A 15,184-nucleotide genomic window follows, 5' to 3' on the forward strand; every position below is an offset into this window, starting at 1 on the left:
TGAATGGTTAACACCAGCAGCTATTTGAAAATCAGAGGGAACGCATTTTTAGGCAAAGGGAGCAACAAGGGCAAGGACCCGAGATGACAAAGACTGGGGTGTTTGATGGGAACTGGAGTTAGTCAGGATAAAGAGAGAGGTAGGTGAGGTCAGAGGTAAACAGGACCAGGCCATGATAAAATTTGGATTTTTTCTAAGCACAATGGGATCCCATTGGAGCGTTTTAAGCTGGAATTTGAGTCACTTCCAGGAAGCCTGGACTCCTACAATATCTTCAGCATAAAGTCTGAACTCAGTGTCACCTATAGGAGCCTTTCCCCTGATTCTGGGTTCCAGGCATACTATCTGCTTTCACTTCCTCAGTCAAATCATGTATTGCTTTTTTTTTTTTTCTTCCTCTAGGCCAGTGGTTCTCAACCTTCTGGCCCTTTGAATACAGTTCCTCATGTTGTGACCCAACCATAAAATTATTTTCGTTGCTACTTCATAACTGTAATGTTGCTACTGTTATGAATCGTAATGTAAATATCTGATATGCAGGATGGTCTTAGGCGACCCCTGTGAAAGGGTCGTTCGGCTGTCAAAGGGGTCGCGACCCACAGGTTGAGAACCACTGCTCTAGGCCTTTACCATAGACTCTTCCCTCTGCCAGCATGACTCCCATTCCAGTTGGCTTCTATTAATCCTTGGCTTAAAGATCATCACCTTCTGGAATCCTTTTCAGGCTGGGGCAGGCACCTCCTCTAGCCCCCACACCTTCCTATGCTCCATTCATTCCAAATCTGACCACTCCAGATTGTGGTTCTGATTATGTGTGGATTTCCTTCCTTTGGGGCATCATGACCATAGGGGCCGGGTAATGTCTTGTTCACTGCGGAAACCATAGTACCTGCTAGCACAGGGCCTGACACATAAACGGGCAGTAATTATTTATCCAGGTTGGAGCTGGAGGATTGTGAGGGTCGGTAAGGATCCTGACCCTTGAGCCGCCTCTCCGGAGGCAAACTGATTCCTACTAAACCAAGGCTACCAGCTGCACGCTAGTCCGCAGTCTCTCTGCTCATGCGCTTTGCTCAGGCGCGCCCCCCGCCCCACATATGCTAATCACTGCGCTCCTGAGTACAGTTTTTCCGGGGAATATGCAAATCACCCCATTTGGTGCTTGAGGCCTCCATTGTCCCGCGCAAAGATTATGCAAATGAACAGGCCTCAGGTCCCGACTCCCGGCCGAGCTAGCGTTCCCCTACCCCCGGCTCATCCCGTCTTCTATAAAGCGCGTTCCTGCCCCGCACACGCACGCGCGAGCCCTGCAATTTCTCCATCTGGCCGGTTGCGGACTGTACCAAGTAAACCCGGACAGCGAGGGGCAAAGCCCGCAAGCCCCTGCGCTGGCCTCACGGTGGCCCGACTCGGATAGCCCCTCTTCACACTGTGCGCCAGGAATGGTCCATCTCGGCGCGCAAGCGCCCTAGGCTCTTCACGCCCCTCGCGCTCCTTCCCATCCTACTCGCGGCGCAGGCGCCAAGCCCAGGCGTGCAGCCGCCACCGCCACCGCCGCCGCCGAGCCCGAGCGGAGGCCGCCCTAGCCGGTGAGTGTCCGGGATCGAGGTGCGCGGGGCATGCTGGGAAGCGGGCGCTGCGGCACTGCTGCATGATGGGAGTGACGGCTTCAGTCACGGAGGAGCCGGCAGCGGTCTTGGGCGGTGATGGCCTGAGGACAAGACCTGAGCGGCTCCATGCCGCCCTGGCGCAACGTGAAAAAAAGGGACGCCCCGCCCTAAACGTGTGGGAGTCGGCCCGCTAGTCGTTATAGGCCTGGTGCGTCCTGGGAAGAATTACCCTAGTTCTTGCGGGGAACCGGTCCCCTTTGTTACACGCACGCCCCCCATGAGCATCTCGGGAACGAGGAGTGCTTTGACGCTCCTTGCAAGGTGGTCACTGCAGGCCTGAGGCATCCTGGGGGGAGTTGCCGCAGGGCATTATGGGAACTGGTCCTTATTGTGCCGTAAAAGGTTTTGCTCTGGCTCCTTCCCCCAGCCTGGTGGGCAGGGGTGCCTATTATGTTCACGCAGGGAATCTTGGGAGTTGATTGCTCGTCTAGGCTCAGGACATCGTGTGTGGTAGCCTCATTCATGCCCCTCTAAAGTCATGGGGGCCAGTCCAGCCGTCACAGCCGTTGAGGAATGGGGCTTGTGCAGCACGGAAAGCCTCCGCCCGTCCTCTGAGTGCCCGGGAAGGGGCTTTGTGTGGTGTGGAGGGGAAGGGTAGGTTAGACCGGGGAGCAGTGTCCCCTGGTAACCTCATAGGAAGTTCTGAGTGTTCCTGGGGTAGGACTGCCAGTTGAAATACTTGATTTCAGATAAACAAATGTACGTCCCAAATATTACATGGACCCTCCTATGTATAGTAAGTAATTAGTTGTTTATCTGAAATTCAAATTCATTGGGTGTCGTCTGGTTTTTTATGGTTAATCCTCACCGAGGATATTCCATTGATTTTTAGAGCGGGTGTTCGGGATGGAGGGAGAGAAGATAGATAAAAAATCCACGTGAGAGAGAGACAGTGATTGGTTGTTTCCTGCAGGCGCCCCGACTAGGACTGGGGATCAAACCTCTGCACGGGCAGACCCTAACCACTGAGCACCGGCCAGGGTTCATCTGTTTTTAGTGACTAAGTCTGGTAACCTTATCCTGACATAAAGTAGAATTCCCAAATTAAATGAAGCCCTACAGGCAATAGGGTATTATGAGAACTGTCCTCTGCAGTTGTGAATCTTCTCTGTCCTTAAAGCCCATATCTAGGTGTCTTTAGAAAGCTCTCCTGCCCCAGCCTCCTTTAGACTAATTCTAATCCTTTTCTCTTTAGTCCCCAGCATTAAACTTGGCTTCCAGGCTCCATTGTATCCCTACTGCCCAGCACAGGCCTTGGCATATAAGAAGTGCAGCTGATGTTGCCAGCACCTTCACTAACTTGCTCTCCCTGTTAGGAAGTGCGGTGGGAGACAAAGAAGTGGTGTTGGGGGGTTGGGGGGGGGGGCGGATTGGTGAAGAGGGAGAGGAAGCACAGGAGTTCAGAGAAGTCTTCTTGGTAGAGGCAGAGGTAGAATTTGAGCTGGGAAGAAGTACAGAGGTTCTGTGTTTGAGGTGAGCGTGGGAGGGTGAGTAGGAGTTCTCCAGGTTGACAAGGGCGAAGGAGGACATTTTAGACAAGGACAGCAGGATTTACTACGACCCACAGATGTGAGAAGTCCTGGCATTCACAGGGAGAGGAGAAGTCTGGAATGGCTGAGGTTTATAGAGTCGGGAGTGGGAGGAGTAACAGCTACTGTTAATGAGTACTTGACACCTACGAGCAATTTATATGAATGAACCCACTGAATCTCCGAAAAATATTTTCAGCCGAAGGATCATTTTACGAGAGGTAGGAGGAGATGGCTTCAAAATCCTAGCTCGTGTACCTGCCAGTTGGTGTGACCTTGGACTACTTGTTAGTCCTCTCCCAGCCTTCATCTGGAGAAAGGAGAGAATCTGTTTCAACATGCTTGAGAGGAGGACATGAGTTAAGTCCTGGAAGCGCCCCCCCCTTTTTTTTTTAATTCGTCACTTGAAAATACTTTTCCATTGACTTTTTAGAGTGGAAGGGGAGACAGGAGAAACATCAATGTGAGAGAGACACCTCGATTGGTTGCCTCCCACGTGTGCGCTGACCAGGGCCAGGGATTGAGCCTGCAACTAAGGTATGTGCCCTTGATCGGAATCAAACCCAGGACCCTCCAGTCCGCAGGCCAACGCTCTGTCTACTGAGCCAAACCACCTAGGGCTGGAAGCCCTTTTTGTATCCAGAAGGAAACAAGCTAGAAAACGTAAGGTCTTTGCTTGAAGCTACAGTTAAAATATGGCAGATTTAGGATTCAAACCTAGATACTATCTTGCCGAGGTATAAATTGATATAGAACTAGGGCTGATATTCACAGACTAGCACAGACGTACCAGTTGTTTAAATATTTAAATACTTCTAGATTGGTTGGTATATCACCACTACACCAGGAATCCATACCCCTACCGCCATATTGAATTCTCCCCCAACCCCAGACTTTCCCACAGTCCAGCAACTAACTGATTAATGTCTAGCATAGGACCATGTTCCAATCTCAGTTCTGAATCGTGCCCGAGCTAGTATCCACTTTTAAATATTTGGAATGTTATCTTTCCCCACCCCATTGAATAAGAACCACAGACATCTTGGTTGCCCAGATGGGGGAATTAAAGTCTCCACAGGCCCAGGGCCTGCAGCCAAGGCCCAGTGGGCAGTCAGGGACAGAGCTGGGGCCATCTCTGCCTTACCCCCATCACTGAGCACACAGCTAAGCCTGGGGAGGCAGATGCTATGTAAAAATTTATTCAGTTACCACAGGCCTTTCCTTTCCCCCTCCAGCATCCCTCTACCGGCTGACATCCTGCATTAGAGAACTTGTGGCCAAGGTGTAGCTGTGGAGAGCTGGCCGGGGAGAGACGCTGCCTAGCTTCTGCTCTGCTCCTGTCTCCTCCTCCGGCCATGACAGAGACTCGTGAGCCAGCTGAAACCGGAGGCTATGCCAGCTTGGAAGAAGACGATGAGGACCTCTCTCCAGGTGAGGTGGCTTTAAAGAGGGTGTTGGCTTGAGTGTCATCCTGGTTTGGGATTGAGGCTCTGCTGCGAAATCTTGACGGGGAATGGCTCCTTGCCACGCCAGGCGTTCTCTTCTTACTGGGACTTTGTACCCTGCTAGGGGATCCCTTCCAGCTGGGACTTCTGGGGGCTCTGGACCGCCTGTGATTGCTCTCCTTCCTGGGGGTTCGAGACCGGCTGTGCTCTCTCTTGCTGGAGGTTCCAGCTCTGTGACCACTCTCCTTCCTGGGGGTTCTAGATCGACTGCGGCCCCTCTCCTTCCTGGGGGTTTTAGATTGGGTGTGATGTCTCTCTCTTCTAGGGGTTCTAGTTTGGCTGTGATTTCTTTCTTTGCTGGAGCTTCTAGGTCGTCTGTGACCTCTTTCCTTGCTGGAGCTTCTAGATCTGCTGTGATCTCTTTCTTTGCTGGAGTCTCTAGATCGACTGTGATGTCTCACTTTTCTGAGGGTTCTAGTTCGGCTGTGATCTCTTTCCTTGCTGGAGCTTCTAGGTCGTCTGTGACCTCTTTCTTTGCTGGAGCTTCTAGATCTGCTGTGATCTCTTTCTTTGCTGGAGCTTCTAGATCTGCTGTGACCTCTTTCCTTGCTGGAGCTTCTAGATCTGCTGTGATCTCTTTCTTTGCTGGAGCTTCTAGGTCGGTTGTGACGTCTCTCTTTTCTGGGGGTTCTAGTTCGACTGTGATCTCTTTCCTTGCTGGAGCTTCTAGGTCGTCTGTGACCTCTTTCCTTGCTGGAGTTTCTAGATCTGCTGTGATCTCTTTCCTTACTGGAGCTTCTAGATCGTCTGTGACCTCTGTCCTTGCTGAGGCTTCTAGATCTTCTGCGACCTTTCTCCTTGCTGGGGCTCCTGGATCTTCTGTTCTCTCTCTCCTTGCTGGGGCTTCTAGCCTGGCTGTGACTTCTTTCCCTTCCGAGGGTCCTAAACTGGTATTGACTTTTTCCCTTGCTGGGGCTTCTAGACGGGCTGTGACTTCTTTCCCTTCCGAGGGTCCTAAATTGGTATTGACTTTTTCCCTTGCTGTGGGTTCTAGACTGGCTGTGTCTTCTTGTCTGGCTGGGAGTTTCCTTCCGGTTACGACTTCTTGCCATACTATGATTTCTCTGCCAGCTCTGACTTCTCACCCTGCTGTGGGTCCTCTTCCGACTGCGACTTCTTGCCTGTCTGGGTGTTCTAGACCGGCTATGACTTCGGCTCCTGCTAGAGGTGCTAGACTGGCTGCGACTTCGGGTCCTGCTGGATACACTATCCTGGTTGTAACTCTTGGTCATGCTGAACATTTCATTTGGGTTGTAACTCCGTTCCCTGCTTGGGGTGAACATCTGACTATAACTCTTCACCCTCCTGAATGATGATGGAGATGGGCTGTAACCTATCTCCGTGAAGGGAGTTCTGGTGGGGCTGTAACTCTTTGCCCTACTGGGGGTTACAGCCAGCCTAGAACTCTTCCCCATGTCCGAGGTCGCTGGTGGGCTATAGCTCTTCTTTCTGCTCATATTTCTAGTCCGGCTATAACTCTTCCCACTCTGTTTTTGCTGGGAAATGGTTCTTACCTTGCTGGGCGTGCCTCGTTTGGCACCCTGAGTTCTCATCCTGCTGAGAGTGCTGGCCCTGCTGGGTGACCTCCCGGAGTTGTGTCTTCCCCTTCTGCCAGGAGTTCTGCCCCGGCTGTGTGTGCCCTTCCGGTGGTGTCGTCTGACTCTGCCAGCCTTGTTGGTTTTGCTGGCCTTGGTGTCAGTGCTGGCCTTGCTGGATGTTCTCACCCTGCTGCGAACTCTGGACCTGCTGCTGGGCTGGGTAGAAGGGGCTGTCTTTGTTGTATTTTCCCATTTGGTGGACTTGGAACTGCTGGGGCTCGTGACTGAGTTGGGGGCTGTTGATGGCTTGGTGGGCATTGCTGATGTAGTGGTCTTCAAGGAGGGAGGAGACTTGGGAGACGCTGTGGGCATCGAGGTACCAGTGGATGCCATAGACATGCTAGGCTTTGAGGATCTCGTAGATGGAGAAGGCATGGTGGGCGCAAAAGGGCTTGTGGTCCTGGAAGTCATAGAGGACATGAAAGCCCTGGACAACCACCTGGTTTTCTTTCACAGAAAGAAACTTCACAACCGCATGAAGTCATAATGGGCATTGAAGATCTTGGAGGGTAGGTGGTGTGAAGTCAGAGGTGGGAGGATAAAGAGGGGTGGGGCCCTATCCCAAGACATTCAGCAAATGTCTCCTAAGGCTGACTGAGGCTCAGAATGTCCTGCCTTCCAGGAGTCTCCAGTCTCCAGATCCAGATAGTTACGCGTAGGTGGTCAGATTGTGTTAGAGGGGTCCAGAACTCGACACTGACTGCCTGGGGAGTCAGGGAGGACCTCACAGAGGATGTGACGTGTGAGCTGGAACCTTACAGAGGAGCAGGAGTTTGCTGCTAGAAATGGAAAAGGTGGCCCCATTTGGGAGAACAGGGGCAAAGGCCTGGAGGAGGGAGGGAGATCAGGGCCGTGGGGCCACTCAAGCAATGAACCAGACAAAGGCTCTGTCTTTGGGGGACAAGCAATAAACACACAACCAGATGCTGTATGAAATGAGTTGAGAAGAATAAAGCAGGGGCATAGGGATTGCTGGTTAGACAGAATGGTCAGGGTGTCACTGAGAAGGTGACGCTGGAACAGAAATGTGGCAGAAGGGCAGCAGCAAGCCTGAGTCCATCTCCAGAAAGGCTGGCAAGGCCCTGGGGCCCGTGCATGCCTGGGGTGTGGCTGCTTAGTTGTAATAGGATCCCTCTGGGCTACCAGCGAAAACTGAGGAGGGGCCAGCATGAACGCAGGGCAAGGCTGTTGCAGTCCTAGGAGATACTTTGTGCAGGTCCTGCCACTGCCCCTACAGAAGCCAGTATTGTCTACACTGCCACCAAAGAGGGGACTCCTCCCTCCTGGACCATGGCTTGTGTGTGCACCCCTCACAACAGCTGCTCGTGTCACCCTTTTCTGTGCATGGACTTTACATTTTTTTCCTTTTTTTTTTTTTTTTTAACCTAAACTTGTTCTAGGCATGTCCTTCATATGCATGAAATCACAGTAATATAGTTATGTGCCCTGTAATGACATTCTGGCCAACTGAATACATATACCATGGTGGTTGCATAGATTTTAATGGAGCTGAAAATTTCCCATTGTCTAGTGAAATCATAGCCATCTGAATGGTATAGCGCAACACATTACCCGAATACACCTTTGTTCCAGTTGCCTACAGTATTCAGTACATATTCAGTACAGTAACATGCTATATAGGTGTGTAGCCCAGGAACTATAGGCGAACATAATTTGTCACCCCCAAATACAGTTAACCCTTAAACAACACAGGTTTGAACTTCTCAGGCTCATTCCTAAAGAGGATTGTTCAGTTGACCCCCTTAGCCCAAACCTTGGGCATTCAAGGGTCAACTGTAGGTCTATTTAGCATAAGGATTATTTTCAATTCCGCGGCCTGCCCGCCCCTGCCCCCCCCCTCCCCCCCCAGCTCTGAAAACCAAGTAGAAGTTACCCTTCATAAAAGGTATTTACATTTGTAAGGGTGTCTCCTTCAAGTACCTGGAAGGGAGATGGCCTTATCTCTAGAAACTTTCATCTTTATGGGAAGACTAGGACTTAAATCTGCATAACAACCTTACCCTTATTTACCACTATTTCTGGTAATCTGCCATAGCTGACTCCTCCCACCCCAACATTTTGTCTTCAACTGAGGAAGGTATTTAAGGTGGTGGCTTTAGCCATTTTGGTGAGTTACTCAGTTTTCCTGAGTCTTCCATGTATACAGGGGGTATACAGGTTACTAGACTTTTTTTCTCCTGTGAGTCTGTCTTTATTACAGGGATGTCTCAGCCAACAGCCCAGAAGGGCAGAGGGAAATTATTTTTCCTCCCCACAGAGCAATACCCTAGGTTTATAGTAGGCTAGACAGTCTAGATTTGAGTAAGTGCACTTGGTAATGTTCACACAACAACAAAATTGCCAAAAGATGCATCTCTTAGAACACAGCCCTTTCATGAAGCAGCACATGACTGTATGTAAAACCACATATATATTGTGTATTTTAATTTGCTTAAATATCTGTTCAAATGTTTGTCTCCCTAAAATGATCCAGCATAGGCAGTCACCCATATTTAGCTTTCCCTGTTAGAACTGTATGACTAGAGGCCTAACTGCTCTGTTCCTCAGTTTCCCCATTTGTCACTTAGGAATAATAATAGTGCCTCCCTCACAGGGTTGCTGTAAGGATTAGGTGAGTTACTGCATGAGGCTAGGACTCTTCCAAAAGCGATGGACACTGCTGCTGCTGCTGTTATTCCTACTTTTACTCCTATTTTGTCCCTATTAACCCCCTAAGATACAATTCTTTTTAAAAAATATATATATTTTATTGATTTTTTACAGAGAGGAAGGGAGAGGATAGAGAGTTAGAAACATCCATGAGAGAGAAACATCCATCAGCTGCCTCCTGCACATCCCCTACTGGGGATGTGCCCACAACCAAGGTACATGCCTTTGACCGGAATCGAACCTGGGACTCTTCAGTCCACAGGCCGACACTCTAGCCACTGAGCCAAACTGGTCAGGGCTAAGATACAATTCTTATAAGACAGTGATTTGATGGACACACAGACACTGAGCACCTACTGTGTGCCAGGCCCTGTTCTTTGCAATGGGCAGCCATCTGTGGGGAAGGGCAGGATTGTGCCCCGGCCACCCTCCCCATCTGTTGTTGAGCCTAACTAAATGGGGCTCAGGGAGGGGACAGCCACGCAGGCACAGCCCTCTGTCCTCTGATGCCACTGTCTTTCCCCACCCGTCCCCCATCAGGGCCTGAGCATTCCTCTAACTCCGAATACACACACTCAGAGCCGGACTCTGAAGAGGAAGAAGATGAGGAGGAGGAGGAAGAGGAGACCACTGATGACCCCGAATATGACCCTGGCTACAAAGTGAAGCAGCGCCTGGGTGGGGGCCGGGGTGGCCCATCCCGCCGGGCTCCCCGTGCAGCCCAGCCCCCGGACCCCCCAGCCCAGCCCTGCCAGCTCTGTGGCCGCTCATCCCTCGGGGAGGCCCCACCGGGCACTCCACCTTGCCGGCTCTGCTGTCCTACTGCAGCCCCCCAGGAAGCACCAGCCCCCGAAGGCCGGGTGCTTGGCGAGGGCGAGCCAGAGCCACCGCGGGCTGGGGAGGGCCAGGGCCAGCCCGCCGGGCGGGAGGAGGAGCCAGACGAGGACGAGGAGGGCACCTACCACTGCACGGAGTGCGAGGACTCCTTCGACAGCCTCGGGGAGCTGCATGGGCACTTCATGCTGCATGCCCGGGGTGAGGTGTAGGCAGAGCCCCTGCCCAGAAGCTTGGCAGGAAGGGTGAGGTGGGAGGAGGGGGGCTGAAGAGATTGGGTGGGTGAAATGGTCCCTAGGGGATGGAGTACTGCCTATCTGTGTCGTCTTAGCTGTATGTGTGAGGCCAGAATAAAAGCCAAATTCTGTGTGTCGGTCCAGCGTGTGTTTGGTGTTTGTGTGTATATGTGTGTGTGCGTATGTATGTGTGTGTGCGTGCGTGTTTTTACACTCAAGCATATGAGGCATTCGCCTGGGCATCTGTCTGCCCCTCATCCCCCGGGCTCCTTGTTGAGGGAACTTCAGGTTTGTTGTTGCCTAGATTAACATTTACGAAACACTATGTGTTCAGTGTGGTTTCCATGTATTTACTCATAGAAGCCATGATATACAGGCTCAAACACAACAGAATTTTGTTTCTTGTTCACACAATAGCCCAGGGTAGGTATTTCAGGTTGGCAAGCATCCATCTTCATCTAGTAATTTGGGGACCCAGACTATCTCCTTTTATTTTATTTTTATTTTTTAAAATATATTTTTATTATCTTTCAGAAAGGAAGGGAGAGAAAGAGAGAGAGAGAGAAACATCAATGATGAGAGAGACCATTGATTGGCTGCCTCCTGCACGCCCCTACTGGGGATTGAGCCTGCAACCTGGGCATGTGCCCTTGGCCAGAATCAAACCCGGGACCCTTCAGTCCACAGACTGACGCTCTATCCACTGAGTCAAACCGGCCAGGGCCAGACCATCTCTTAAAGTCTGTTGTCATCCATTTGGTCTTGACTTGGAAAGGTATGTGTTCTTTTACAAGCCCTAGCCAAGCCCAGAAGTGGCCTGTACTGCTTGCATTTACGCCACATGGCCACAGCTCCCTGCAAGGGAGTCCAGGAAAGGCGGCCCAGCCAAGTGCCCAGAAAGCAGGAAACGGTTTGTGGAGGACAGCTCATGTTCTCTGTCACGTCACCTAACAACCTACACAAAGAGGACTTCCATTATAATCATAGTTTCCTGGGTGCCACGTGCTAGCCCAAGAGCTTTATATATGCTGTGTATCTAGGAACTTACAAAAATAGAAACTTAATTATAATCAATTGCCATTTTCCCAGCACTTACAGACATGAGATCATCAGGTCCTTAGAATAACTCCAAGGTAGGGACTGTGATTCATTAATTCCTTTCACAAGCATCATTTGAGGACCTGTGTATTAAGCATTGGGAATAAGCAAATGAAATCCTTGTCCTCGTGGCTTCTATGGGGGCAGAAAGGGGCCAATGGTGGGGATAGACAGTGAACAAGATGTAGCAGATGGTGGCTGCTGTGGAGAAAAGGCAAAGAAGGGAGTTCTGGAAGGGGGTTGCAGTTTTTTAAAATATGTTTTTACTAGAGGCCAAGTGCACAAAGTTATGTGGGTAAGGTCCCTAGGCCTGGCCAGTGATCAGGGCCGATTTGTGGGGCAACCAGCAGGGTGGTTGGGGGGGGTCCCCGCTGGCACCTGCCTTGGCAGCCCTGGTGCCGCCCACTCACCAGCCCTCCCCACCCCCCACCACCGCTACTGGTTGCCTTCCTCTGTGGGGCGATTACGGGGGGGGGGGCCCTGTTGGCACCCACCTTAGCTTGCCTGGGGCTTGCGGGCTGGGGGTAGCTCCTGCATTGAGCATCTGCCTCCTGGTGGTCAGTGTGTGCCATAGTGACCAGTCATTCCACCGTTGGTCGATTTGCATATTAGGCTTTTATTATATAGGATTAATTTCAGAGAGGAAGGGGGAGAAACATCAATGATGAAAGAACCATCCATTGACTGCCTCCTGTACTCCCCCTACTGAGGATTGAGCCTGCAACCCAGGTGCCCTGACCAGGAATTAAACTGTGACCTGGTTCATAAGTAGACACTCAACCACTGAGCCACACCTGCCCAGTGGGGGTTGCAATTTTAAATAGTGTAATCTTCCCTGAGGAGGTGACAGACCTGAAGGAGGGAGGGAGAGGAGGAGCCATGCACATCGGTAGGAAGATCATTCCGTGTAGAAAGAGGCAGGAGTCTGCCAGAATCAGGAAGACCAGAGGCGCTAGAGAAGAAGGAAGGAGGGCAGAGCTGGAAGGGAGCAGGGGGCCAACTCCTTACAACTTTGTCCAAACTTTGGCTTTTGCTCCGAGATGGGAAGTACTAATTCACAGAAGCTTGGCACCAAAGCCGCTCTGAAAATAGAAGCCTAATTATAATGATAGGTACGATTTACTGAGCATTTATTGTGTGCCAATCCTGTTCTAAGGCGCTTTACTTGTGTTAACTCAGAAGCTTGGCAACTAAGAATCTTCAAGAATAGAACCTGAATTTCCACAATGACCATCATTAAGTCATCGCTCATACTGGACCAGGTGGCCCTGGGCTAAGCACGAAGGTAGGGACTGTTATTTATTTATTTATTATATGTTTTTATTGATTTCAGAGAGGGAGAGAAACATCAGTGATGAGAGATAATCATTGATCAACTACCTCCTTCATGCCCTCCCACTGGGAATTGAGCCTGCAACCTGGGCATGTGCCCTTGACCGGAATCGAACCTGGGACCCTTCAGTCCACAGGCCGGCGCTCTATCCACTGAGCCAAACCGGCCAGGGTGGGACTGTTATTTACTTATTCATTCAACAATGACTTATTGAGCACTTATGAGATGCAGGCACTATTTTGGGAGCTGGGAATAGAATGCTGAACTTGATGAACAAAAAGCATTGCCTTTGTGGAAGTTATACTGGGAAAGACAGACAGACACTTTAGATATTTAAGCAAAATATAAAATACACTAGAGGCCCAGTGCACGAAAACTTGTGCACTGGGGTGGCGGGGGGGGTGGGTGGGGGGAGGAAGGTCCGTCAGCCTGGCCTGATCCCCAGAGGATCAGACCTAAGCTGGCAGTCAGACATCCGTTTGGCAGCCTGGGAGCCCCTGGGGGATGTTCTACTGACGGCTTAGGTCCACTCCCTGTGGGGAGTGGGCAGGCCTAAGCCGCAATCGGACATCCTTAGTGCTGCTGCCATCAGCCCGGCTTGTGGTTGAGCGGAGCGCCCCCTATGGGAGTGCACTGACTACCAGAGGGCAGCTCCTACACTGAGCTGTCTGCTCCCTGGTGATCAGTGCGCATCATAGCGACCGGTTGTTCCCCGGTTGTTCCACTGTTAGGGTCAATTTGCATATTATCCTTTTATTATATAGAATGTACTGTTAGAAGGTAGAAAGTGCTGTGGAGGGAAAGGGGATATGAGGGTTGTGTGTGTGTGAAGCAGTTCCAAGTGGAGTGGTCCAGGAAGGCTTCATGGAGAAGGTGACAGAGCAGAGATCTAGAGGAGGGGAAGGAGTGAGTTTGTGGCTCTCTGCAGGAACAGCAGGTGCAAAGGCCCTGAGGTGAGAGCCTGCTTGGGATGTTTGTGGTAGAGCGCACGGGATCAAGAGGCTGTTACTGAGGAAGGCAGACCACTATACTAACTTTGGCTTTCTCTCTCAGTCTGAATCATCATCATAATCTTTGGAGGCACAGGGTCTGCTATCGTGATCATTTTACAGCTGCTACACCTGGGGCACAGAGACATTGAGTTATCCACCAGTAACTAGCAGATCCCAGGCTTGATTCCAGACAACTGAATGCAGGGCACATATTCTTAGCCATGAAGCCACCAGAAATGGAAGTCTGGCTGTCCCCAGCCACCTTCTGACTTGCAGGAGTGTGTTTAATCTCCACAAAATTATTGAGGTTTTTCAATCACGTTGGTTACCAACATTTAAAAATGGCAGCCCAGCTCGTGTGGCTCAGTGGACCCATGATCCAGGAGGTCACTGTTGGATTTGCCAGGATTGCAGGCTTAATCCCCAGTAGGGGGCATGCAGGAGGCAGCCGATCAGTGACTCTCTTATTATTGATGTTTCTGTCTCTCTCCCTCTCTTCCTCTCTGAAATCAATAAAAAAAAAATTTTTTTTAATGTCTGATTTGCTCTGGCCGCTGTGGCTCAGTTGGTAGGCGTGTCGTCCTGCCAAGGTCGAGGATTTGATTCCCGTTCAGGGCACATGTGGGAGGCAACCAATCGATGTTTCTCTCCCTCTCACTTCCCCTCTCTCTAAAAATCAAAAGAAAATGTCCTCCAGGCAGGTTTCATATAGAAATGGAGGTTTCTGGCTTCTCTTGAAAAACTGAGAGATCTCGATTGCTGAACCCACAGTCCCATGGGGCAGTAATCTGATGGAGATGAGTAAGGTCACCTCCTATTACCGTGGGCATTCCCTGCCATGTGCCCAGTGCCCATCGCCTGATCTCTGGACCCCTCATACATGCTTGCTTCATTGATTTATGTTACCTGCTTGGCCCCAAGAACATCTGCTTTTGATGCCTGTTACAGGATGTTAGACCAAAGCATCTTTCACCTTTTTTTTAAGTTTAGTTTTTGCCGGGGTCCAACCCCAGCAGGTCCAGGGGTCCCCAAAGGTGTGGACGGAGTCGGCGAAGAAGGAATGACACGGAGACAGCCGTTCAGTTGATCAGCAGCCCAGTCAGTTTCTCTAGCCAAGTTCTGGTCTGGATCTCCAGCGAAGTTCTGGTTCGGATCTCCAGCCAGGTTCTGTCCAGGTTCTCCAGCCAGGTTCTGTAGCCATGTTCCCTCGCTAGGTTCTCCAGGCAGGTTCAGTAGCCAGTTTCTCCAGCCGGGTTCAGTCACGAGGTTCTAGTCAGGTTCCCTTGCCAATTTCTGTAGTCAGGTTCAGTCCAGGATCTTTTGCCATGTTCTCTCGCTAGGTTCTGTCTCTAGGTTCTGAGGCCAGTTTCTGTCCAGTATCTTTTGCCATGTTCTCTCCAGCGAAGTTCTTCTGTCTCTAGAGAACGTTCTGTGTAGGTTCTGTGCCTAGGTTCCGTCTCTCTTGGTTCCGTATTCTAAGTTCTGTGTCTTGCTGTCTTATTACATCTGTATTTATACCAGTTGATTCAATCCTATCAATCTCTATTACAAAGGCTAGGGCGTTTCTTATCTCCATTCCAGGGAGTAAAGATTATGTAGCTTAAGCATGATTGTTCGTAGTTAAAGTGATTAATTACCTGCCTGGCTCTAGTTAAGAGGTTTTATTCCCTCCCTAACTTCAGGGGAAAATCCCTACCTGGGGAAACAACCTTTCTCAGA

General features: G+C 50.6%; 2 protein-coding genes across 2 annotated transcripts; one reads left to right on the plus strand and one right to left on the minus strand.

The window, feature by feature from the left end:
- Positions 1–700: 700 nt before the first annotated feature.
- ZNF428 (zinc finger protein 428) lies at positions 701–10,177 on the plus strand. The gene is made up of 3 exons (XM_036346049.1): positions 701–1,589; positions 4,435–4,630; positions 9,513–10,177. The coding sequence occupies exons 2-3, from the start codon at positions 4,555–4,557 to the stop codon at positions 10,016–10,018; spliced, it is 582 nt and encodes a 193-aa protein (XP_036201942.1). The 5' UTR covers positions 701–1,589; positions 4,435–4,554; the 3' UTR covers positions 10,019–10,177.
- On the minus strand, positions 4,590–6,752 carry SRRM5 (serine/arginine repetitive matrix 5). Its single transcript, XM_036346046.1, has one exon. The coding sequence runs from the start codon at positions 6,720–6,722 to the stop codon at positions 4,590–4,592; it is 2,133 nt and encodes a 710-aa protein (XP_036201939.1). The 5' UTR covers positions 6,723–6,752.
- Positions 10,178–15,184: the final 5,007 nt, after the last annotated feature.

Source organism: Myotis myotis, unplaced genomic scaffold (assembly GCF_014108235.1).
Source record: "Myotis myotis isolate mMyoMyo1 unplaced genomic scaffold, mMyoMyo1.p scaffold_m19_p_19, whole genome shotgun sequence".
NCBI classification, from domain to species: domain Eukaryota; kingdom Metazoa; phylum Chordata; class Mammalia; order Chiroptera; family Vespertilionidae; genus Myotis; species Myotis myotis.

Excerpts from the sequence above, each read along its gene's own strand:
- ZNF428 (XM_036346049.1), top strand. The coding sequence starts at position 4,555 with ATGACAGAGACTCGTGAGCCAGCTGAAACCGGAGGCTATGCCAGCTTG. Across the intron at positions 4,631-9,512 it reads CGATGAGGACCTCTCTCCAG|GGCCTGAGCATTCCTCTAAC; the intron begins GTGAGGTGGCTT and ends GTCCCCCATCAG.
- SRRM5 (XM_036346046.1), bottom strand. The coding sequence starts at position 6,722 with ATGTCCTCTATGACTTCCAGGACCACAAGCCCTTTTGCGCCCACCATG.